Source organism: Tetrao urogallus (genome assembly GCF_951394365.1).
Source record: "Tetrao urogallus genome assembly, chromosome: 1".
NCBI lineage: Eukaryota > Metazoa > Chordata > Aves > Galliformes > Phasianidae > Tetrao > Tetrao urogallus.
Window position 1 is genome coordinate 1,899,738 of NC_136813.1, and position 23,573 is coordinate 1,923,310.

The following is a 23,573-nucleotide window of genomic DNA, read 5'->3' on the forward strand; positions in this document are numbered from 1 at the left end:
TTCCTTATCTTCATCATCCAGACTCGGTCAGAAGATCCTTGGGATGGATTTTAGGGCATTTCCATGTGCTCTCAGCACAGCGCTGAGGGACACGATGCAGTGGGGATGAGTTGGGATTGGACTTAAGGGTCTCAGAGGTCTTTTCCAACCTCAACAATTCTTTGTTTCTTCTTCCTCTACACCACAGCCAACCTCAGCACAGACCTAACAGGAGACTTACGTTGATTTATTTCCTCCTCGCTTATTCTTCAGCTGCCATTTACCAGCAGTGCAGTGGAACAGAAGTGATGTAAAGGTTCCCCTCCCCTCCCTGGCGCAGTCCTTTGGACTTCTGGATCATTCCATTCTGTAATTTACACTTCACAGGGTACATCTGCGTTTACACTACGCTGCCTCAGCACCCCAGACCTCATCCCTGCACATCTCCTCCACCCCCCATTGCCTCTCCCTCTCCCCCTGTGCTATTTGCAACTGAAGGAGCGGCACCATCACAGGCACTTTTCAATTTTCCTTCTCTATATCACTCAGGAAGGGAATATTCACAAGGAAGGCAGCAAAACAGAGCTCTGGTCGCTGAAGACCCCCAACGAGGAATAGAAGGGAAGCAACACCGTCACCCCCTCACAGCGTCTCCTCACACTGAGGCGAAATGCGGCGCGCCGCGCGGGCTGCAGGCAGTTGTAGTTTTACGCCTCCCGCCTGCCCCACTTCTCCGCGTCCGTCTTCCGGTGCTTGCACTACATTTCCCGTCGTGCACCGGGAGCGAGGGGAAGGCGGGCGCGTGTCCCCGCCTCTAAGCCGCATCGATTGGTGGGTTAGCGGCGCGGGGGCGGGGCCTCGCCTGTTGTCGAGAAGCGGCGGAGGGCGGGGCGGGCTGTCGCCGTTACCCGCGGCGGCGCTGAGGTAGCAGCGGCTCGGCGTTGTCCGCTTTCCGTCCTTCGGGCGATGCTTGGTACCTCGATTTGATAAGCTTCCGCATTCCGAACGGGAGAGATGTGTGAACGCGGAGCCGGAGGTGGGGACGTGAATTCTAACGTGCTGATCGCCCGCAGCACCGGCGACGCGCAGCTGGACAAAGCGGTGTGGCAGTGGCTGAGCTGGGACAAGGTGAGGGGGGGGAGGGGCGGGTATATATCTCTATATATACACGTGTATGTGTGTGGGGGAGTCCGTTCTGGGCCCTGTTGTTCCCTCTCGAGGCCGTGGGGTGATCCAGGGGACGGGGCTGGGCCGAAGGAGGTGGCCCTGAGGAACCCCGGCTGAGTGCCGAGTGCTCCTATGGGATGGAAGCGTCATCGCGATGCAGTTGGGGTTGTTTGGCGGCTTAAGATCCGCGTAGCATCATCTTCATCCTTCTTTTGGTTCCTCGGCTTACTGGATTTAACCCTTTCCTCCCTCTTGCCCCTCCCTCCCCCCAAGGGCTCCATGCTGCTTTCTATTTCAGCTCCAACCACGAATCCATTGAGCTGTGCCAGCGCAGCCTCCACCATCACAGCTGGATCCGGGGCTGTCAGTGTGTTTCAGGTGTTATTTTGATGAGCTTGCGGCCAGAAGGGTCATTTTCATAGCATCATCTGGGTTAAGAGCATCCCTCACAGGCCTCACTCAGGGCCCTGTCCAGCTGAACATCTGCAGGGATGAAGCATCCGCCACCTCTCTGGTCAGCATGGGATGATTGAGTGGTCTGGGTTGCAAAGGAGCACAGTGGTCATCTAATTTCAACCCTTGCTATGTGCAGGGTTGCCAACCAGCAGCCCAGGCTGCCCAGAGCCACATCCAGCCTGGCCTTGAATGCCTGCAGGGATGGGGCATCCACAGCCTCCTTGGGCAACCTGTGCCAGTGCCTCACCACCCTCTGCCTCCAAAACTTCCTCCTCATATCCAACCTAAACCTTCCCTGTCTCACTGTAAAGCCATTCCCCTTGTCCTGTCACCACCCACCCTCACACACAGCTGTTCCCCCTCCACTCTCTCTTCAAGTACTGGAAGGCCACCATGAGGTCTCCCTGCAGCCTTCTCTTCACCAAGCTAAACAAGCCCAGTTCCCTCAACCTTTCCTCATAGGAGAGCTGCTCCAGCCCTCCGCTTCACCACTCTTAGTGTAAGACGTGCTCCAAGAGCTCCTTATCTCTCCTGTGCAGAGGACTCCACATCTGGATGCAGTGCTCCAGGTAGGACCTCACAGCACAGAGACGCACATCCCTTCCCTTGACCTTCTGGCCCTGCTGTTGAGGATGGAGCCCAGGATGTGGTTCAAGGTTGGAGGTGTTCAAGGCCAGGTTGGATGGGGCCCTGGGCAGCCTGGGCTGCTATGAAATGTGGAGGTTGGTGGCCCTGTCTGTGGCGGAGGGGTTGGAGCTTCGTGATCCTTGAGGTCCCTTCCAACCTGGGCCATTCTATGGTTCTATGCAGTTGGCTTTGGGGCTGTGAGGGCACGCTGCTGGCTCGTGCCCAGCTTCCATCCATCACTATCCCCAGGTCCTTTTCAATAGGGCTGTGCTCAATCCTTTCATCCCCTAGCCTGTATTGATATTGGGAGTTGCAGTGACCCAGGTGCAGATCATGCACTTGGCTTTGTTGAACCTCAGGAAGTTCTCAGTGTGCTGCTTGAGCCTGGCTAGGTCCCTCTGAATTTCCTTTTCAGCTGGTTTGTCCAAACGTCATGGGCTTAAACAAACATTTTGGGGATGGAGGAGGGGATGCTGCCAGTGCACTGGTGGCTTGGATTTGTGTCACTGCCTTTCCAGGCTCTGGGCAGCCTGGTCTGGTGGTTGGTGACCCTACACATAGCAGGGGGTTGAAAATAGATGATCATTGTGGTTCTCTTCAACCCAGAGCAATCTATGATTCTATGATTTTATTGTTATTTTTTACACTGTCTATTTTATAGCATTTTCAGCTTCACCTTCTCAGGGTCAGAGCAGAAGGGTGGTGTTCAGGCTCCAAGGAAATGCTGCGTGGTGGCCACAAGATGAGCTTTCTCCTGCTTGGAAACTGCATTCTCCTCTCTTTTCTGTCAGAATTAACACTTGCCATCTGTGTGTTCTGCAGTCAGAACTGTTGCTGTGAGAAGTGCTGGGGGAGGGAAGGAGTGGAAGAGGCAAATAGCAATGATGGTGATGGGTTTGGTAAGCTGGGCTGAGCTGCAGTAAATGGGGGTTTTTGGATGTAACTTCTGGTTACTGTGTTAAACCTTTTCTTAAACAGCAGTGTATATGTTGATTCTTAAAAGGTGTGAACTAGGAAAACTTACAGATTTTTACCAGGCTACCTCAGGAAAAAATGTTCTAATTGAAGCCAGCAGTCATGAGAAATTACTGCTCTATAAACTGAAAGGAGTCAATAAAACAGCACTGAGGAGTCAGTTGGACTACACCTGTTTGTCCTTGCTAACCTAGGTGATAATCAGGACACTTCCTACAAGGGTTGTCGAGCTCAATCATTAGAGAGATTGCAGAGAAGCCCGTGAGCTGTGAAAGGTCTCTGAGGTTTGCTGCTTATCAAACAACCTGTCAATGCTGCTGTCTTGCTTGCTTCCCAGCCCCCAGCTGCCCTAAGCCCCAGGGATCTGCACGGCCTCTGATCAAAGGAAAATCTGTGTGCTACATTCGCTGTGTATTTAGCTGTGGGGAGCCTTTGTCCTCTAGCTTAATTGAAAATTACTTGCTGTAATTAATTCTTGGTGCTGTGTTTTCATCCTCTCTGCTTTGGGCGTATGTGCTCACCTCTTTAAAAGCTGTAGTTAGGAGGTGGGTGGGTGCAGGAAAGCTGGCCAGATGGTGGTCCTTCTGCTTTTCTTTCTCACCAGTGCTGCGCATCATCCTTAATGCTTCAGGCGGCCTGCTCAGAGGAGGCCTGCTGACTAAATCTCCCTTCTCTTGCCTTGACTGCTGTGTTTACATCTTCCTTTGAGTCGTGGGGCACTGATTTTTCTCCTGTCCTCATTCATAAGCTACATGAACAATTAATCAATTGTGTTTTTTCTCCCTCTTCATTCATTCTCTAACCTGCCCTGTCCCTGGAGGTGTTCAAGGCCAGGCTGGATGGGGCCCTGAGCAGCCTGAGCTGCTATGAAATGTGGAAGTTGGTGGCCCTGCATTGGTGTGTGGGGTTGGAGCTTCATGATCCTTGAGGTCCCTTCCATCCCAAGCCATTCTGTGATTTACTGTTTTCCTTCCTGACCTCTCGTGAGTCTCCTTAAGGAGTCTGCCTTGTCTTGAGGCATGCTCAGTACAGTGGCTGAGCATTTGTCACACACGGCAGCACACGAAGCTTTCTGTGCCAGTCTGAGGATGGGATCGTTGCTTAGCAGCTGGTGGGATTTCAGAGGGGGAACAGCGTGATGAAGATGTTGATGTGTGCAATCAAAAACATGACCTCACAGAAAGATGCACAGCCGTGGCTGTAAGGCTGCACTGGCACACGAAGTCGGAGTAGATAAGCAGCGCTGCCTTGCCTTCCTCAGTGAGTCCTCGCCCTCTAGGAAGGAAGCTTAAGCACGAGCTGCCAGCTGCTGCCTTATTAATTAGCTCTGCAGGGTCGCTGCTGAGGATCGTGTTCCCTGAGCATGCTCAGCGTAGCCCAGCTCTGCCTGAAGTCAGTAAAGCTGTGCAGGAATGTTTCCATGCAGAAAGGCTGTGCGGGAGTCAGCCTGGGAGAAGGGCTGTCACACTGGTTATTGAAGGCCTGCAGGAACACTGCACAGGCAAAGGTGTGATGGGGGTGAGTGGTCCAGCAGATGGTATGCAGGCAGGTCTGTGCACTCAGTCAGTGTGAGGTGGTGAGGTTGGGGTGATGGTGGTAATGGTGGTTCTCCCAAACCAGCAACCTGCTCCATCGTTAGAATCATAGAGTGACAGAACGGCCTGGGTTGCAAAGGAGCACAGCGCTCATCCAGCTCCAAGCCCTGCTGTGTGCAGGTCGCCAAGCAGCAGCCCAGGCTGCCCAGAGCCACATCCAGCCTGGCCTTGAATGCCTGCAGGGATGGGGCATCCACAGCCTCCTTGGGCAACCTGTGCCAGTGCCTCACCACCCTCTGCCTCCAAAACTTCCTCCTCACATCCAACCCAAACCTCCCCTGTCTCACTTTAAAACCCTTCCCCTTGTTCTTTCACCACCCACCCTCACACTCAGCCGTTCCCCCTCCCTTTTATCTGCTTCTTTCAAGTATTGGAAGGCCACAGTGAGGTTTCCCTGGGTCTCGTTCAGCTCACGATGCACTTTGTCTTATAAAGGCCTGTCAGTGAACGTTTAAGAATAAAAATGGGGAGAACTCTAGCAGGTGGTCACAAACGAGAAGAGAATGGAATTAGGATACATCAATAAAAGGAGATGAGCATGATAAGGAAAGCCCCAAAAGGTTCCCGAGAAAGATGTCACGAGATGGAAGCAGTAGAGGAGCTCAATGAGACAAGCATTCTGTTCTGAAGGTTATTTTAATTGTTTAGGTGCTCTGCTCAGCTTCAAACAAAGACGAGGTGAGCACAGAGCAGCTGCCTTTGTCCTCGAGAGCATCCCTGTGTGTGTGGGTCCGTGCTGGGGTCCGTAGGTGGGATGTGCTGGGAAGCTGCCACTGTCCATGCAGGGTGGATCCTCAGGCTGCCTGCAGGAGCGCAGAGCAGTGCAGAACAGGGCAGGTGCTTTCTTCCTGCTTCGGTCGGTGCCTTGGCCAGGTGCAGACACGGGTTGTTGGGCAGAGGCTGCGGTGCTTTGGTTGTGTGTGTGTGCAGAAGTCTTTCTGCAAGGCAGAGGGGAAGGCAGAAAGGAGCAGCCTCCTGCCCTGCTGCCCTGTGCTGCCGCCCCCTGCACAGCCCTGCTCACTGGGTTGCTGCTCTGCCAGCCATTTCCATGGCCGTGTGGGGCTGCCTGTGTCCCCAGGGCTGTATTGGAGGCATGGAGAGCAGATGGAGAGCTGAGGACAGGCGCATGTCCTCCTCTGGTTCCATCTTGGAGCGGATGCCCTTCTGCAAGGCAGAGGGGAAAGAAGGCAGAAAGGAGCAGCCTGCTGCCCTGCTGGCCTGTGCTGCCCTCCCCTGCACAGCCCTGCTCACCGGGTTTCCGTCCCCAGGGCTGTGAGGAAAGGCCACTGCAGTCAGCAGGTCCGGTGGCAGCACCTGGAGTGGGGTCAGGACTCAGCACAGCAGCACCAAATGTTGGGGTGATGGCAGGGGGATTTTTGGGAGCTTTTGTGGTGCTGTAGGAGCACAACAGGCTCCAGTTTGGGGCAGACTTATCTTTTTTGTGGGACAGCAGCACTTTGGGTCATCTGGTGCCAGTTGTGCTGGGCTGTCCATCTGCAAGGCAGAAGGGGAAGGAAGGCAGAAAGGAGCAGCCTCCTGCCCTCTTCCTTGTGCTGCCCTCCCCTGCACAGCCCTGCTCACCGGGTTGCTGCTCTGAAAATGGTTTCCTTGGCCATTTGGGTCACCAATGTCACACTGACGCAGGCACTGTGGTCTGCAGGTCCGGTGCCAGCACCTGGAGTGGGGTCAGGACTCAGCAAAGCAGCACCAAATGTTGGGCTGAGGGCAGGGGGACTTTTGGGGGCTTCCCTGATCCTGTAGGAGCACCACAGGCTCCAGTTTGGAGCTGACTTTTCTGTAGGACAGCAGTTTGGATGGCTGAGCTGCAGCACTTTTGGTCATCTGGTGCCATTTTTGGGGGGCTGTCCATCTGCAAGGCAGAGGGGAAGGAAGGAATGAAAGGAGCAGCCTCCTGCTTTCTTCGCTGTGCTGCCCTCCCCTGCACAGCCCTGCTCACCGGGTTGCTGCTCTGAAAATGGTTTCCTTGGCCATTTGGGGCTCAATGTGTCAGCAACGCCACATTGACATGGCCACTGCAATCAGATGGTGTGGTGCCAGCACCTGGAGTGGGGCCAGGACTCAGCACAGCAGCACCAAATGTTGGGGTGAGGGCTGGGGGATTTTTGGGAGCTTTTGTGGTGCTGTAGGAGCACGACAGGCTCCAGTTTGGGGCAGACTTATCTTTTTTGTTGGACACCCGCTTTGCAGGGCTGAGCTGCAGCACTTTGGGTCTTGTGATGCCATTTTTGGGGGGGCTGTCCATCTGCAAGGCAGAGGGAAAGGAAGGAAGAAGCCAGCAGCCTCCTGCCCTGGTGCCCTGTGCTGCCCTCCCCTGCACAGCCCTGCTCACCGGGTTGCTGTTCCCAGGGCTGTGAGGAAAGGCCACTACAGTCAGCAGGTCCGGTGGCAGCACCTGGAGTGGGGTCAGGACTCAGCACAGCAGCCCCCAACATTGGGGCAGGGCAAGGGAAAGCATGGGGAGCTGGCAGGGTCCCGCCGGAGCGAGGCGGGCTGCAGTTTGGGAGCGACTTATCTGTGGTGGGGGTGAGCACAGGAGCGTCTCGCCGTCCTGCTGTGTCCCTGTCCCCGCGTGTGGCTGTGAGGCAGAGGAGGAGCGGCGCCATCCATCGCCATGGGCTGCTCCTGCCCGCCACAGCCCTGGCTCCCTCGGTCCTCGGCGGCGCTCTGGGGCTGGCACTGCCCTTGTGCTCAGCATTCCGGGCTGCTGTGACAGCAAGCTGGCTCTGGAACACAGCCCCCCCAGCGTTGTGCTCTTGTGACGTGGCTGTGCGGGCTGCAGGGGGCTTCCTGGAGCTGCTGGCTGCCCCTGGCAACGTGGCTGTGCCATAGCAGGGCTGGTGCTGCCTGGCGTGGGGCTGCTGCCTTGCGCCGTCCGTCCAATCAGTGATGCGTTGTTCATCCCGGAGTGTCTGATGGTGCTTTGGCCATGGCAGCATGCACTTCACAGCCATTGCCTTTCTTCCATCTCCACCTGGAGCCCAACAGGAGGTGATGAAAGGGAGGCAGGGCAGTGGCCTGTTGCCCTGCTTTGACCATGCATCTTTTCGTGTTTCACTGTGGAGCATCTTCCTGTCTCCTGCCAGGGTACTGCAGCCCCAGCCCTACCTGCTGCACCGAGTCTTTTTGGGCTCCCTGTGCTACAGCTTGACTGTCCCTTTCCTGATGCGAACAGATTAATTCCCACATATTCCATATCTTCCAGCCACTACTGCCTCTGTGTTGCTTCACTTGAAATGGGGATTCTGAGAACTGTTCCTCCTTCTTGGCCTTTGCCCGCCTCCTCGTTTTCCTCAGAGTTCATACATCTCTGAAATGTATTTCCACACATGTTGGTACTGTTACCCTTTCCACGAGGATCTTTCTTACCTCCAAAATCCACCAGTGCACATCTTTGCCCTGGGGTAGGATGGGTTGTAAACAGCCAGATAACGAGCACATCAGGTCAGAAAGGCATTCAGGAGGTGTTTGAGGAAGCATGGTTGTGGAACACAGGGTGGCTGAGGGCTCTCCTTGTTTTTCAGCATCTCCTCGGCCAAGACCATTGGGTTCTCACTTTACCATTGGTATTCAGGGCTTATTCAGGGTATATTCCACATGCACAGTGCTGCCATGAACTGCCACTCTTCTGTGTGCCAGATCACATGGCATGACAGGAGGGGAGCTTGGATGGCAGCAAGGAAGACGTTTTTCCTTGTAGGAACATCTTGTAGAGGAATGCTGAAGTGCCAGCCCAGGTCTTGCCTTGGTTGCAACCCTTGAGCGAAGATGAAGCACCCACAGCTTTGGGGAGCATCTCCAAAGTGGGGCATCACAGTGTAGGACAGGACGTGCTGCTGCCTGCCCTGGCATCTCATGGAGTTTGTTAGTGCACAGTGCTGGTAGCTTGGTGGTTTTGGTGGTGTGGACAGTTGGACCTTGGTTGCACGGGGTAAAAACATTCCACCGTTCAGTTTGGGTGGGCACCTACAATGTTCTTTCAACCTGACTTCAACTCTGAAGGAAAGATAACGGCTACAGAGAGTTGGGGACTCCTCGAGGGAGGATTTAGGAGCAAAGCAGAGCAAGGTGAACTGTCATAAGCGTCCCTCCAGTCAGCTGCCACAGAGGAGTGATACACGATAGGAAACCTACCTCCAGAGTACAGTGCCTATAGGTATAAGCAGAGGCTGCATCTTGATGTCCCAAGCTGCTCTTAAGTTACACGTGTAGGGCACTCAGCTCTGCTCCAGTGCAGCATTCCTGCTGGGTTGCAGGTCCTGCAATGGGATGCTACGGTGGGTTTGGAGCTGTGTTTGCTTAGTTTGTGTCTGTCGATTTGTTGAGGCTTTATTTTTCATTCCTCCCTTCTTTCAGGGTAGAGGAATGTCTGCAGAACCCAAGTGATTGCTGTGGGAGTTGTAAATGGCCAGTTATTTTGGCAGGATACTCGCCTTGAAACCTGATTCTAGTGTTCAGTACGTGTTGTTAACATGGCTGGAAGAGAAAGAAGCAGTAAAATAAATAATGCCCCTACACCTCATTCTCCTGTGCCTCCAGATTAGGTATCCTGGTGAGCTGCAGGAAAATAAATGCAATTCTTTCAGTAAGCAATTGTGCAGTAAGAACTGAATCTAATACTGAATTCAGCAGAGAATAGGATGATGATGATGATGACTTTTTTAATAATAAAACCCCAACTGCTGATGTTGCAGGATCTCAACTGCTGCAGGACCTGACCCCAAAGTTCTGTTGTACATCTGATTCTGGCAGAAAACCTTTGGAGGTAGCTGCTGAAGCTCACCTCACATTGCCAACAGGCTCATCTCCTTCCTCTGCTCAAAGTATAACCACTGCAGCCACCTTAAGCTTCCTTCCACAGGACCAGCAGTGCAAGTTATGTAAAGCTCCTGGCTAAGAACTGGAATCAGAGGCACAAATGACAACATTTTATAAGGGAGTAATCCTTGGTTTTCAGTGTTGCCACGTCTATATATGAATACAGCAACTTTGTAGGAAAATGTGAGGCTCAGAGAAGCTCTGCTAGCCTGCTGGTAATACTGAGCACTGCTCCCTGTGAGAATCCCTGACTGTGCTTGGCAGAGGCAGCTTGAAATGGGATAAACAAACAGTGCCTGACCTCTGGGTCCTCTTCATTTCCCACCTATCAAGTTGCAAGCCTCAAAGCTGTTTACAAATTGAGAGCACTTTGCAAATTTATATCTCCCAGTGGTGGGTGAACATACCTGAGGCCACTCACAGCCAAGGCACTGGGTGCCACCTGGTTGAGGGCAAGGTTATTCAGAGGGAGTGGACCAGCTGGGAGGTTTAATGCTACAGGCACACAGGGGCAGGAGGAAGCCCTGCAGCAAAGCAAGCTGGGCTCTGCTGCTGGTAAGGTGATGAGCTGGGCAGGAGCCAGTGCCCTGACCATAAGGGTGCTGGTGGCATGCTGGGCTGGGGGAATGGGAGCAGAGCTGAGGGATGGAGGGATGGGGGGATGGAGGGATGGGGGTATTCTTTTTTGCTCCACTAGTTCTGCCTGTCCCCTCCTGCTGCTCAGTGCAGCCCAGGCACTGAGGGCTGTCCCTAACCCCTCTGTGGCTGTGTGCCTGGTGCAACATAGAATCATACAATCCTTAAGAGTTGAAAGGAACCTCTGAAGGCCATCTAGTCCAACTCCTCTGCAGTGAATAGGGACACCACAGGTAGATCAGGTTGTCCAGGGCCTGGTCCAGCCTCACTTTGAAAGTCTCCAGTGATGGAGCATCCATCACATCTCTGGGTAACCTGTTTCAGCGCCTCACCACCTTCACTCTAAAAGACTTTTTCCTTATATCCAAGGATATATTGGATACTGAAAGGGTCTAACGTACAGGTGTAAGGCTGAGAAAGTAAGGCAGGAAGGAGAAAGGGGAAAAATACAGAAGAGCCACACTCAAAAACCCAGCTCTTGCCCTGTCATTAGCATCTCTTTCCTTCCTTACCCCTTCTCTGGCCCCAGCCATGTTCAGGTGGTGTCAGCCTTCCCTTCCCTGCTGCCATCACCTTATCTGTCACCTCCTTGTGTGCACCCCCAGCAGGAGCAGCAGTGGCTGCTGCCTTATGATTGCTGCCTTCTGCCCCGTGCACGTGAGCCTGGGGAGCTGTTTTGCTAACAGCAGATGTCTGCAGCCCTGTGTGCTCAGCGGGTGCAGGCTTAGGAGTGCAGCACTCTGGCCTTTTTGCCTTTGGGAGGTTGGTCCCTATGGTTTTGCAGCACCTTGCTCTGTGCCACCAGTGCTTTGCCACCAGTGAGGTGTCCTCTGAATGGCAGCAATGGGGCTCAGAGGCTGGGGGTTCCGTCACTCCCATCGGTGGGGACACTCAGTGCTGCTTCTGCAAGATGTCACACCCTGTGCTGAGCTTAGGGCCCTGCACACAGTGCTGTCACAGCACTCACACCCTGCTAAAGCCACCAGAGCGGGTCCTCGGTGGCTGCCCTGTGTGCTGCAAGACAGCCTGCTGTCTTATCATTCTTCTTCTAATCATTCTTATCGTTCTTCCTCCTGACACATTGGTGCCCGGGCAGCCCCCAGCAATTGCCTGTAGGAGAGCTGGAAGCTCATTTTGGGAATTCAGCACGTATCAGAACAAGGTTCCTCCCTTGGGACTTGGCTGTGGCTGCTGGGGTCTGAACAGCTTCCCTCTGCCCTCCCCAAACACGTGGCTGGAGGGGCTCTGAGCTGAATGAAGGTTTGTCTATTCCAGTATGCAACAGCAGAGCTTATTGCTGCTTGAAAGGCAAGGACCCTTGGGCACCCGTGTGTTTTGCTGGTGTGTTTTATTTTTAAGGATATTCAGAAAACGACATCCAAATACAGCACTTGGTAATCTGAAAGGAGCTCCCTATGGCTTCTGTGTTGCAATGAACAGTGCTGTGGATGGACTCATCCAGGCAGTGCTGATGAGGGTGGACTTCACTCCTTCCAAGTTGGTGTTTCTGAGCTAATGGAGCTTGGTGCTAACACAGAATCACAGAATGGCCTGGGTTGGAAGGGACCTCAAGGATCACGAAGCTCCAACCCCCCCACCAATGCAGGGCCACCAACCTCCACATTTCATAGCAGCCCAGGCTGCCCAGGGCCCCATCCAACCTGGCCTTGAACACCTCCAGGGATGGACAAGGCATCCACAGCCTCTCTGGGCAGCTGTTCCAGCACCGCTCCACTCTTTAAAGTGGAGCTATATACTGCATTATGACAGTGTGAGATGAGGGATTCAAGCATTCTAGCCTCAAACTCTTCCCATCAGTCATTTGCTTTCTGCCTGGGTGCCCTTTAGCAACATCCCATGGGTTTGCATTCCTCCAGGCCTTGCACAGCCGTGCTGTGAGTAGTGGTTTGCTTGGCTTGCTGAGCTGCTCCCTGTGCAGAGCTGCTGCCCTACTCACAGCTCTGCAGCTATCTGACCTCCGTGTTAAATGCCAGCAGGGTTTCACCCTTGCCTTTCGGATTCCATTTGCCTTTTTTAACCCTTCTTTCCTGCTGGAAGCAGCACAGCTCTAGAGATGCTCTAGAGGGAGACTTCAGTGATCAGCAGTGGGTGTTCCCCCTGCTACCAACATGATGTGCTGCATGCAATTGGCATGGGAGATTGGCATTTCCTACCTTGTGGACCTTAAGGTAAATGTTTGAATTACTCCTTTCAGAGCAATATCTGATCACTCTCAGCTGAACTGTGAACAGTAGGAAATGTGCTCTCCCTACGTGCAGCTGACAGAGCTGCTGTTCCTTCCTAAGTGTAATTAATGTCTGTAGCCAAGTGTCAGATGAGCATTGCTTCTTCCTGCTGTGCTTGGCTGGCATTTTCCTTCTCACGTGCCCATTCCTTTTGGCAGTGGGATTCAGATGCAGGCTCAGGATGCACGAGCATTCATTTTTAGCACTCAGTCCTGCTGTGTGATGTTCGTGCCCCTCTGGTTGGGACCAGAACCCCTTTCAGCATCTCGGGAGCTCCCTTTATAGCAAATAGAGAACTCCCACAGATGCCCTCCCATTTCCTGCTGGCGCAAGGCTTCATCTACTGCTGTCTATCAAGCTCACTCATTTACATGGTATTTTGTTTTTAATTTTTTACCTTGAATAGGTGGGTGGGATGTCACTGGACTTCAGTGCAAAGCACAAAGCAATTGCTATCTTTATGTTCCCTAAGTCAAACAAACAAAATATTTCACTGATACGGGTACCACTTTTGGAAGTAGAATTTACTTTTCTGTCAGCAAGATGCTAGCTCCTACAGATAAATCACAGAATCACAGAATGGCCCAGGTTGGAAAGGACCTCAAGGATCATGAAGCTCCAACCCCCCACCAATGCAGGGCCACCAACCTCCACATTTCACAGCAGCCCAGGCTGCCCAGGGCCCCATCCAACCTGGCCTTGAACACCTCCAGGGATGGACGGGGCATCACAGCCTCTCTGGGCAGCTGTTCCAGCACCTCACCACTCTGTCTCTAAGCAACTTCCCCCTGACATCCAACCTCAGTCTGCCCTCCTTCAACTTGCAACCATTTCCCCTTGTCCTGCTGCCATCTCCCCTTTCCAAGAGCTGACTCCCCTCCTGTCTGCAGGCTCCCTTGAGGCACTGCAGGCTGCACTGAGGTCACCCCGCAGCTTCTCTTCTCCATGCTGAACAAGCCCAGCTCCCTCAGCCTGTCTTTGTAGGGAGGTGCTGCAGCCCTCTGCTCATCTTCATGGCTCCTCTGGACCCTCCCCAACAGCTCCCTGTCTTTCTTGTGCTGGGGGCTCCAGCCCTGGACGCAGTGCTGCAGATGGGGCCTCACAAGAGCAGAGCAGAGAGGGACAATCACCTCCCTGTCCCTGCTGGCCACCCGTCTTCTGATGGAGCCCAGGATCCCATTTGCTTTCTGAGCTGCAGAAGCACACTGCTGGCTCATGTTCAGTCTTTCATCCACCAGCACCCCAAGGTCCTTCTCTGCAGGGCTAATAAAACCTCTCTCTGTACTCTCATTGCTCTTCAAATCCTATAAAACCAAGGTCTTCTTTGGAGAACTCTCTTTTCTTAGTGGTTGTATCATGTACTGCTTATAAATGCATTCTTTCTGAGCTTTGGAGTAATTGTAGAAGTGTATTTTTAATTCTCTGTGTTTGACTGACAATGTTCTCGAGACCCTCCCAAATACAGTCCGTAATCCACATCTGTGGAGTAGTGAAGGCAGCTGTTAGGAGAATGCAGAGGGCATTTCTCTTCTGATGGAGTAGCACTTTTATGCATTTATATGTTTATATAAATAAGGATGGTACAGAAAAAAAGTGGTGCAAACTAGCTTTACAATGTATGCTTGTTCTGCTCTGGAACAGGTTGCCCAAGGAGGCTGTGGATGCCCCATCCCTGCAGGCATTCAAGGCCAGGCTGGATGTGGCTCTGGGCAGCCTGGGCTGCTGGTTGGCAACCTGCACACAGCAGGGCTTGGAGCTGGATGAGCGCTGTGCTCCTTTGCAACCCAGGCCATTCTATCATTCTGTGACTTCTTGTACTGCAGTTTGCTTGAGAACAATATGCACGTAAGTTCCAATCCTGATTTTGGGTACTAAATGCAAACCTTCCACTGTCTTTTGCAGAACCAAAAAACAAAAGAGCAGATTGAAAACTTGCTGCAGAATGGAAAGCATAAGGAGCTGCGGGATCGCCTCTGCTGCAGGCTGACCTTTGGGACTGCTGGGCTTCGCTCTGCCATGGGAGCAGGCTTCTGCTACATCAACGACCTCACCGTCATCCAGTCAACACAGGTGAGCTGCAGAACAGAGAGCTGAAGGGGTTCACAGTAAACTTTTGGGTCATAACTGTTCTGCTGGAAGATAAGCTGAAGGTGAAACGGAGCCGTTCCGCATCAAAAGTTTTAGGATTGGAGGCAAAGGAAGTAGCTTGAACAGGTTTAATCATGTCACCACAGAATCATAGAATGGCTTGGGTTGGAAGGGACCTCAAGGATCACGAAGCTCCAATCCCACCAATGCAGGGCCACCAACCTCCACATTTCACAGCAGCCCAGGCTGCCCAGGGCCCCATCCAACCTGGCCTTGAACACCTCCAGGGATGGACGGGGCATCACAGCCTCTCTGGGCATCCTGTTACAGCAAATGGGCATCGTAGCATAGAATCACTTCAGCTGGAATCTAACCTAAATCTATTACACTGCTCTGAAGCTGCAAAGCATTGGCTTTAGTGAGGACTGTTAGTATTTTGCAAAAAGACCACCACCAAAACCAATAAAACCAAAAGAAAACAAACCCGCAAAACAAAACCCCTCTCAGCCCCACAAGCCTTTTCTCTTTAGCCAAAGTTGTCAACGAGGACACAAAACAAATAGCCAGTTTTATTAGGAGAACAAGCAGGGAGTAAGATGAAAAAGCAAATACAGACTGACTGCGAACAACATCTGTTGTAAACTGCTTAACTTCTGGAATGGCCTTCCAGTAACTGCAGTTTGATGGCGTTGTTTGCAATGGATTTGGATAGTGTGGTTAAGTGCCTCTGCATTACTGTAACCTTGTCTTTAACTCTTGTTTTCAAACAGAGAAGTCAGTAAGTAGTTGGAGTGCACTGCACCTCAGTCTGCAAACCTGGTGTGACATCCTGCGTCAAAGAAGCTGATGCTTCATGGCTTATCTGTGATTTAAATATTTATACTTGGGTTAGAGATAAAATCATAGAATAATTTGATAAGAAACCATTGTAAACAGATGTTGATCTTCAAAGCTTGGAGTCGAGTGTTTTGTGATGGACTTCTTGATACGACTATTGGAGAGATCTTGGAACTCGACTGCCATTTCGGTAGTTGTGCACTGAGTTTGAGGAATGCACTGCTGCTAGAAAGGGTCTTATGGGATGGGGTAAAGTTTTGGACATTTAGGCTTTAGTCTTAATTTCCTTCTGTCATAGTGATGGGGCTCCATGTGTGTTAGAAGGGCACAGGAGAATTGAGAAGCTGTAGGGTCACGGAGGTGGTGAACACTGGTGGCAGTGGCTCCTCGCTGTTAACACATCTTTCCCTGGAACCAGTTTTGGCTATTAGGACTAGCTCTTTAAGCTGACTGGCAACCAAGACTAGTTGTTTAAGCCAGCAGCAAGCCCTCTGGACTCGTTCCTTCAGTGCCTTGCACCCTTCTTTTTTTCTCTGTGTTGATTTTGGTCTTGAACGCCAGAAAAGGAGTGGAAAATGATGAGATTTCTCCAGTTCCCCCTCCCCCCCCCCGCTACTCTTTTAAACAATGTTTGAACGTCCAAATAAACCAACATCTTGATTAACACAGGGCTTTCTCATCTCTGCTGTTCTTTACAACAGTGTTTTGCTCATAGCAGGTGATAACATTCTTTCTCCAAGAGTTTGGTCCCTTGTTGAATTCTTCTTTCTCCACCTTTTAAGTAAACACCTTGGGAAGGAACAGCTGATGTTGATTTAGTTATTGATCAGAAGTGCTCCTTGCTCCTTCCCCATATTGCTGTCCCACAGTGGCTTTGTTCTAAAGCTTACTCACTGTACAGCACTGGGGCTCATCTCGGTTGATGTGTTGCTCTGTCACTTTTTTCCCTCAAACAGGTTGATTAAATGCTTAATCTTCATTACAAAGCTCCATAAGAAGTCAATTAAGAATACGTTTCAAATAGATCTGTCATTGCCCTCATTGTGTGTCTAACAGGAGGCTGAGTAGTGATTTATCCAGGGTTGTGATCATGTTATATTATCATTCCTGACGTCGATAGTCAGTCTTACCACCATAAAGCACGTGCAATGTTAATGTTTAATGTTAAGCCCAAAGCAGTTGGATTCCTATGGATTCCTAGTATCTAAAATACAGCTTTGTGCCAACCCAGGGGAGGGGGTAGGAAGCAAGGAAACGGAACTGTTAAATCCTGAAAACAAATAGCATGAGTCAGCAAATGGAGGCTCCGTATTTCCCTTCCTTCTGAACATACAAATGGATTTGGACTGTGTGTGTTAAACACACTTAATGTCCTTATTCTTGAGGATTGAAAACAAAGGGATCTATTTGCCACCATTTATTATTCTCAGAATATCAGCAGCAACTCATTAGGATAAACCTGTTGAAACTTGTCTGCTCTGTCAGCTGTTTTGTTGGTAAGCAGCACTTCAGCCATAAGATAAAGGGTGTTTTATTACATGATTTATGAAGGGTTACTGAAGTCTTTCACTGTGACACTCAGAACTTAAACGCTTTTATACAGCTCTGTCTGTGCAGGTTAATGCTCTGAAATCAGACCCTCACAGATAGGGCTGAAATAATTTGTTCTCTGTTGGCTCAGTGCAAAGAGTTATGAAGGCTTGGAGCAGGCAGGACTTTGTTAAAGCTTCTGACACTGCTGGTGGCTGACTTGTACAGCCCAAGCTTCTGAGGTGAAACCAAATTCCAAGAGTTCTTTGTACTTTCCAAAGAGAAACAGCATGTGGAGCTCACCAGAGTTTGAAGCCTGACCTTCTGTCTGAGCGTTTGGCCTTTTTGATTTCATCTTAGGTCTAACAAAGTTTGCTTTAGGTTTCTAGCATCTAAACTGAGCATCTTTGAGTGATGCTTCTTTCAGCTCTGGCATCAGCAAGTCTGCAGATGACACTGAGTGGAGTGGTGCAGCTGATACAACAAAAGCTGTGGAGACCCCATTGCTGGAGGAGCTCAAGAGCAGGTTGGATAGAATCATAGAATCATAGAATCACCAAGGTTGGAAAAGACCTAAAAGATCATCCAGTCCAACCGTTCACCTATTCCCAGTAGCTCCCAATGGGGATGGGCCCAATGGGGATGGGGCCCTGGACAACCTGATCCGATGCCTGATTTAATGGCTGGCAATCCTGCTCGCAGCAGAGTGCTGAAATTAGATGATCTTTGAGATCCCTTCCAACCCAAGCCAAGCCACTCTGTGGTTCTTTAGGATCAGAGCCAACATCTTGCTAGTACAGAGGAATGAAGAGCTGTCACCCCACCCTTCAGCCAATGCAGCCAATGCTCGCACTTTGAGCTCCTGAGGTCTGCATGCTGCCTTTGTTTGCTGGGACTCACGGAAGCATGTCTGGGCTTGGCTCAGCTGGCCAACTGATAAGCACTCTTGGCAGAAAGCAGAAAGCATGGCTTTGGTCAGCAGGGAGGCTGTTTGCAAGTTCAGTTTCGTGGGCCTTCCATGCTTCTGAAAGGGAGAAAGTGGCTGGGTTTCATTTGCTCTCTCTGCACACCTTCTGTTTTAAGCCATGTATCAAAACCACTTAACAGGCTAGAAAAAGCAATCAGGAAAGCAGGTAAAAACTTATTTCTGAAGTAAATTGCATTAGACTTAATCTGTTCAACTGAGTGCTTCTGGCTCTTTTATTTCAGAAACTAATGATGCTAAGAGAGTTTTGCAGGACCTCAACTTGAAAACAGGCAGTGCTGTCTCTAAATCTGTCCTTAACTACTACACACCATTCAAATAGGTCTGTTAGAATTGCACCTTAGACATTTATTACACCTCAGACATAGGTGTAATGAAAATACTTCCTTTCAGTTCAAATAAACCTTCGTTAAGATGCATGCTTAAGCACATGCTGTGTTCTTGAGGGCATGATTATGTTGATGCCATGAAAAGTCAGCTGCAGAAGGGCATAGATATCCAGGAGCTGCTTCTGATTCTTCTGAAGATTGTAGGGATGTAACTTATCCATAAAGCCTATTTTTCTGTCCTGTTTAAAATCCAAGTGTTCATCATTTGGACATGAGGGCAAGGAAGGAATCTGATGTGTGGAATCATGGAGATGCTGGGGCTGCCAGAAGGGAGGGTTTCAGTGGATAGTTTTACTTTTACAGACAGAGTTCTTTGCCTTTCTGTGCTCCCATGTGGATGGGAGCATCCTTTGCCCAAGGAGGCTGTGGATGCCCCATCCCTGCAGGCATTCAAGGCCAGGCTGGATGTGGCTCTGGGCAGCCTGTGCTGCTAGTTGGCGACCTGCACACAGCTGAGGTTGGAGCTGGATGAGCACTGTGCTCCTTTGCAATCCAGGCCATTCTATCATTATATGATCCTTTGTTCTGTCTTAGCTTACCTTGGCTTAAGCAGTTTGCCAGTCCCTGTTTGTTCCCAGTTTCTATGCAGTTCCAGTTCACGTCATGTGGTGCTGCTTCATTTGTAAACCTTTCTTGTGCAATTTCCTGGGGTTTGAGGAACGAGTTCAGGATACACCCTACAATGTGCCCTGACATCAGGATTCTACTAGCCAAAAAAGGACCTCTTGCTAAGAAACACTGGCTCATCTCCCTGTGTCATCTTCAGTCTGTTCCATCCAAACGTGAGCACGTTCTTCCCATTCCCCTGCCTCATATCTCTGTACAACCACGAGTGAAAGATCTTGAAGTTGTTGGGATGGTACGAAGGTGACCTCATGCTATGAGCCAGCATCCAGTTTCATCAGGATTCAGATAATTTATTGAAATGTGTCTCTGTGCATCCCTCTGCAGTAACTCTACAGCTGTGGCTGAAATGGTTCTCTGAAGAGGTGCTTGTGTCCATGTGTCAGTGCTTGAAGTCCTTTCCTTGCTGCATAACTTTAGAAGAATTCAGCCGAGTCAAGTTTTATGGCTAGAATCATAGAATTACAGAATGACAGAATGGCCTGGGTTGCAAAGGAGCACAGCGCTCATCCAGCTCCAAGCCCTGCTGTGTGCAGGTCGCCAACCAGCAGCCCAGGCTGCCCAGAGCCACATCCAGCCTGGCCTTGAATGCCTGCAGGGATGGGGCATCCACAGCCTCTTTGGGCAACCTGTGCCAGTGCCTCACCACCCTCTGCCTCAAAAACTTCCTCCTCACATCCAACCCAAACCTCCCCTGTCTCACTTTAAAACCATTCCCCTTGTTTTGTCACCACCCACCCTCACACACAGTCATTCCCCCTCTTATTTATATGCTTCTTTCAAGCACTGAAGGCCACCATGAGGTCTCCCTGCAGCCTTCTCTTCTCCAAGCTCAACAAGCCCAGTTCCCTCAACCTTTCCTCACAGCAGAGCTGCTCCAGCCCTCTGCTCATCTCAGTGCCCTCCTCTGGACCCGCTGCAAGAGCTCCACGTCCTTCCTGTGCTGAAGTCAGACTAGATTCATGACTTAAAGCTTGCTGGTAGTACCAAAAGTCAGATCTACAGAAAGACACATCAAAGAATTGCTTTTAATGCAGTTATTCTTAATTCTTCCTCCATCTACTCACCCCCGAGGTCTTCTCTGAGAAATTGCCACCGGGGATGCTCTGCTGTGATGTACAGGAGACAGCTTGTGTTTGTGCTGCAGTGTATGCCAGTGAGTCATGTCAACAGCAGGGGCAGGTCAACAGCAATAAACTTCCTTTTGAAAAAATGGGTAAGGAGGAAGCATCCTTTTAATGCAAGGTTAGATGTGTAGGATGAGCATTCGGTGCTGAAGAGATGCCTGACTGAGATCATCTCAGATGCCTGAGATGCCTAAGAGCACAGGGATAAAGACAGGTGTTGACCAACGCTGTCCTTGCAGACTGGGTGGATGGATTTAGAAAAAAAATAATGGATTTTTATCAATTGGGTCTTTAAAAAGATGGTTTGAATAAGAGAAGCTGCAGAGTGAACACAAGAATGTTGCTGTTCTTGCTGAGCTGTATTTTCTACTGACGTTACTCTGTATGTGAAAAACATCTTTCATGTTTATGTAAACATCTTTAATGCTTGAGCATGTGACACTAGAGCTAATTCTTCCTTTTTTTCCTCTCATTTTTTTTTCTTTCCAGGGCATCTACAAGTATCTTGAGAGGTGTTTTTCAGACTTTAAGCAGAGAGGCTTTGTTGTTGGATATGACACACGAGGTCAGGTGACCAGCAACTGCAGCAGTAAGAAGTATGAGTATTGATTACATTTGCATAGAAATGAAATTGTGCCTTTGAATGCATTCCCTTCCATCAGAACAGTTTTGTGTTATGAAGTGTGCTCGCTTTGCCCTCCCTTAGCCCATTTAAATAGTAATGAAAAGAAGCAGAGACTGAGCCCTTGTAATGCCAGGAGCCCTGGTTGCTTCACAAGAGAGTTTGTAGTCTAAATGCATGAGAACACCATGCAGACATCAAAAGGTTGATAAGCTCAGAGAGAAGTTTGGAGGTGAAGGTGTAACAGAGCACAGAATCCAGTTGCTCTTCAGGAAGCAGCTGTCTTCTAAGAGTTTTCTATTCCCCCACATCCCACGTCTTCTCACCTTTCCAGCTGACTGTTAGATACATGCAGTGTGTTAGCCAGCATGCTTTGGCACGAGGTTTTTAAACATACCTGCTGCTTTGCATGTGCAAGGCTGCCAGCCAGGTTGCCTGGATTATGCACGGTTTAAAAATGTGGAAGTATGAGGAAAACCATAGAATCATAGAATCACAGAATGGCCCTGGTTGGAAAGGACCTCAAGGATCACGAAGCTCCAACCCCCCACCAATGCAGGGCCACCAACCTCCACATTTCACAGCAGCCCAGGCTGCCCAGGGCCCCATCCAACCTGGCCTTGAACACCTCCAGGGATGGACGGGGCATCACAGCCTCTCTGGGCAGCTGTTCCAGCACCTCACCACTCTGTCTCTAAGCAACTTCCCCCTGACATCCAACCTCCATCTGCCCTCCTTCAACTTGCAACCATTTCCCCTTGTCCTGCTGCCATCTCCCCTTTCCAAGAGCTGACTCCCCTCCTGTCTGCAGGCTCCCTTGAGGCACTGCAGGCTGCACTGAGGTCACCCCGCAGCTTCTCTTCTCCATGCTGAACAAGCCCAGCTCCCTCAGCCTGTCTTTGTAGGGAGGTGCTGCAGCCCTCTGCTCATCTCCGTGGCTCCTCTGCACCCTCTCCAACAGCTCCCTGTCTTTCTTGTGCTGGGGGCTCCAGCCCTGGACGCAGTGCTGCAGATGGGGCCTCACAAGAGCAGAGCAGAGAGGGACAATCACCTCCCTGTCCCTGCTGGCCACCCGTCTTCTGATGGAGCCCAGGATCCCATTTGCTTTCCGAGCTGCAGGAGCACTGCTGGCTCGTGTTCAGTTTTTCATCCCCAGCACTCCCAGGTCCTTCTCTGCAGGACTGAAAACGTTCCTTCTCAGCCACACCAACATGGAATTCAGACTAGATGCAGCACAGTCTCCATGTTTCAGATGCTGAAGGAGCAAACATTTCTCTGTTGTGTTTCCTTCTTCCCCTTGAGCTGACATATACTTAGAATAGTTCTAAACTCAAGCTGAACCTCCCCCAAAGAGGGCTGTCAGTCCAATCAGCCTGCTCACCCCACACTGTGTGAGTGATGCTGTGTTTTTCTTGCCTCATTTCCACTGTCAAAGGAGATGGCAGCTCTCCTGATGGTATCCCGTAATGAAGCTGATGTATGCTGTTGTGTTACAGGAGCAAAATTTCAGTGCCTTCAGCTAGAAGTTTAGCTCTCAGATTCCTTTCTGTGATATCAGGTTTCATTTGGTAAAAACTATAGTGAAATTCTGAGTACCTGAAATGTTTGTTCATCATGGGAAGGTATGGAAGCAATGGTTAATGCTTGCTTATAAAAATAAGAGAGCAAAGATGTGTGAAATTTAATCTCTCATTGGTTTTCCCCCTGACGAAGAGTTCCTGTTGTTAATTCCTGAGCTGCCTTGAAAAGAGCAGTTTCATATCAAACTGCTCTGTAAAAGAGAATGAGTTTCCCTGCTTCTTGGGAGGACGAGTTTCATACAAAGGCAAGGTTTAAAAATACTGACTCTGTTTCTGGATTTGGCACTTTCATGTTTTTGGGAGCTCACTTTGGTCCTTGAATTAAGGACAAGTCCCACTCCAGAAGGCTCCATATCTTTTCTTGATATCACTGCTTTATTCACATGACTGAAGTGCCTTATGCCCTTTAAGCAGCAAATGAAAGTGCTCTGTCCAATTCTACAGCTCCAAAATGGTTACACTGACTGTATGAAATGTAGGGAAAACAAAACAGTACAAGGATTTAAGAAACAAGCAAAATGAAAATGAGAGTAATGCCCTATGGCTGTTGGACTGTCGTGGGAGTTGGGTTGACTGAATATTTTCTGTTTCGTGTCGTTGGTAGACTTGCAAAGCTCACTGCAGCAGTCCTGCTGGCTAAAGATGTACCTGTATACTTCTTTTCAACGTATGTCCCTACGCCCTTTGTGGTGAGTCATCGTCGTCTTTTCATTTTCTTTTGCTTTCTCAGTACTGGAGTAACCTAAATGTAGGCTTTCTTCATTAAATGGCTGCTGGCCACTTAGCAGTGCTGTTTATGGAGTTGGGAATAATGTTGCCACGCAACAAAGCAGCACTGTTCTGAACAAGCTTTCTCTCTGTTCCCAGCTTCAGAGAGCAGATTGATGAGCATTTGTTTATACCTTTTTCAAATAAGCTGGTGGATGTTGAGCTATTTCTCCTCTAGCATCCTAATAACTGTCCTAATAGCATACCATCCTTCTGCCAGCTGCAGAATGCTTGGGTAAGTCACCATTTCTGGGTTTCTTTTTTAGCCCTATGCTGTTCAGCAGCTCAAAGCTGTGGCTGGTGTAATGATCACAGCGTCCCACAACAGGAAGGAGGACAATGGGTACAAGGTAAGGCTTAGCCCTGAAGCTTGTAGCACATTGCAGCCAGCTGCTTTCCATGTTACTTGCATACCTTCAATGTGCTGGGGGGAATCTTGCCTTCTTCTGAAATATTTGTGTGTGCACATTAGAAAGAAATGTGATTCCAAGTAACTCATCCTTCTG

At 50.3% G+C, this 23,573-nt stretch overlaps 1 protein-coding gene across 1 annotated transcript in view; it reads left to right on the forward strand.

The window, feature by feature from the left end:
* Positions 1-993: 993 nt before the first annotated feature.
* Positions 994-23,573, forward strand: part of PGM2L1 (phosphoglucomutase 2 like 1) — a gene marked incomplete at both ends in the record, with an annotated part of 35,217 nt that continues 12,637 nt past the window's right edge. The window contains 5 exons of the mRNA XM_079549817.1: positions 994-1,107; positions 14,420-14,587; positions 20,587-20,693; positions 22,904-22,988; positions 23,334-23,417. Coding sequence (XP_079405943.1) covers positions 994-1,107; positions 14,420-14,587; positions 20,587-20,693; positions 22,904-22,988; positions 23,334-23,417 — 558 coding nt within the window. The remainder of the gene's footprint in view (positions 1,108-14,419; positions 14,588-20,586; positions 20,694-22,903; positions 22,989-23,333; positions 23,418-23,573) is intronic.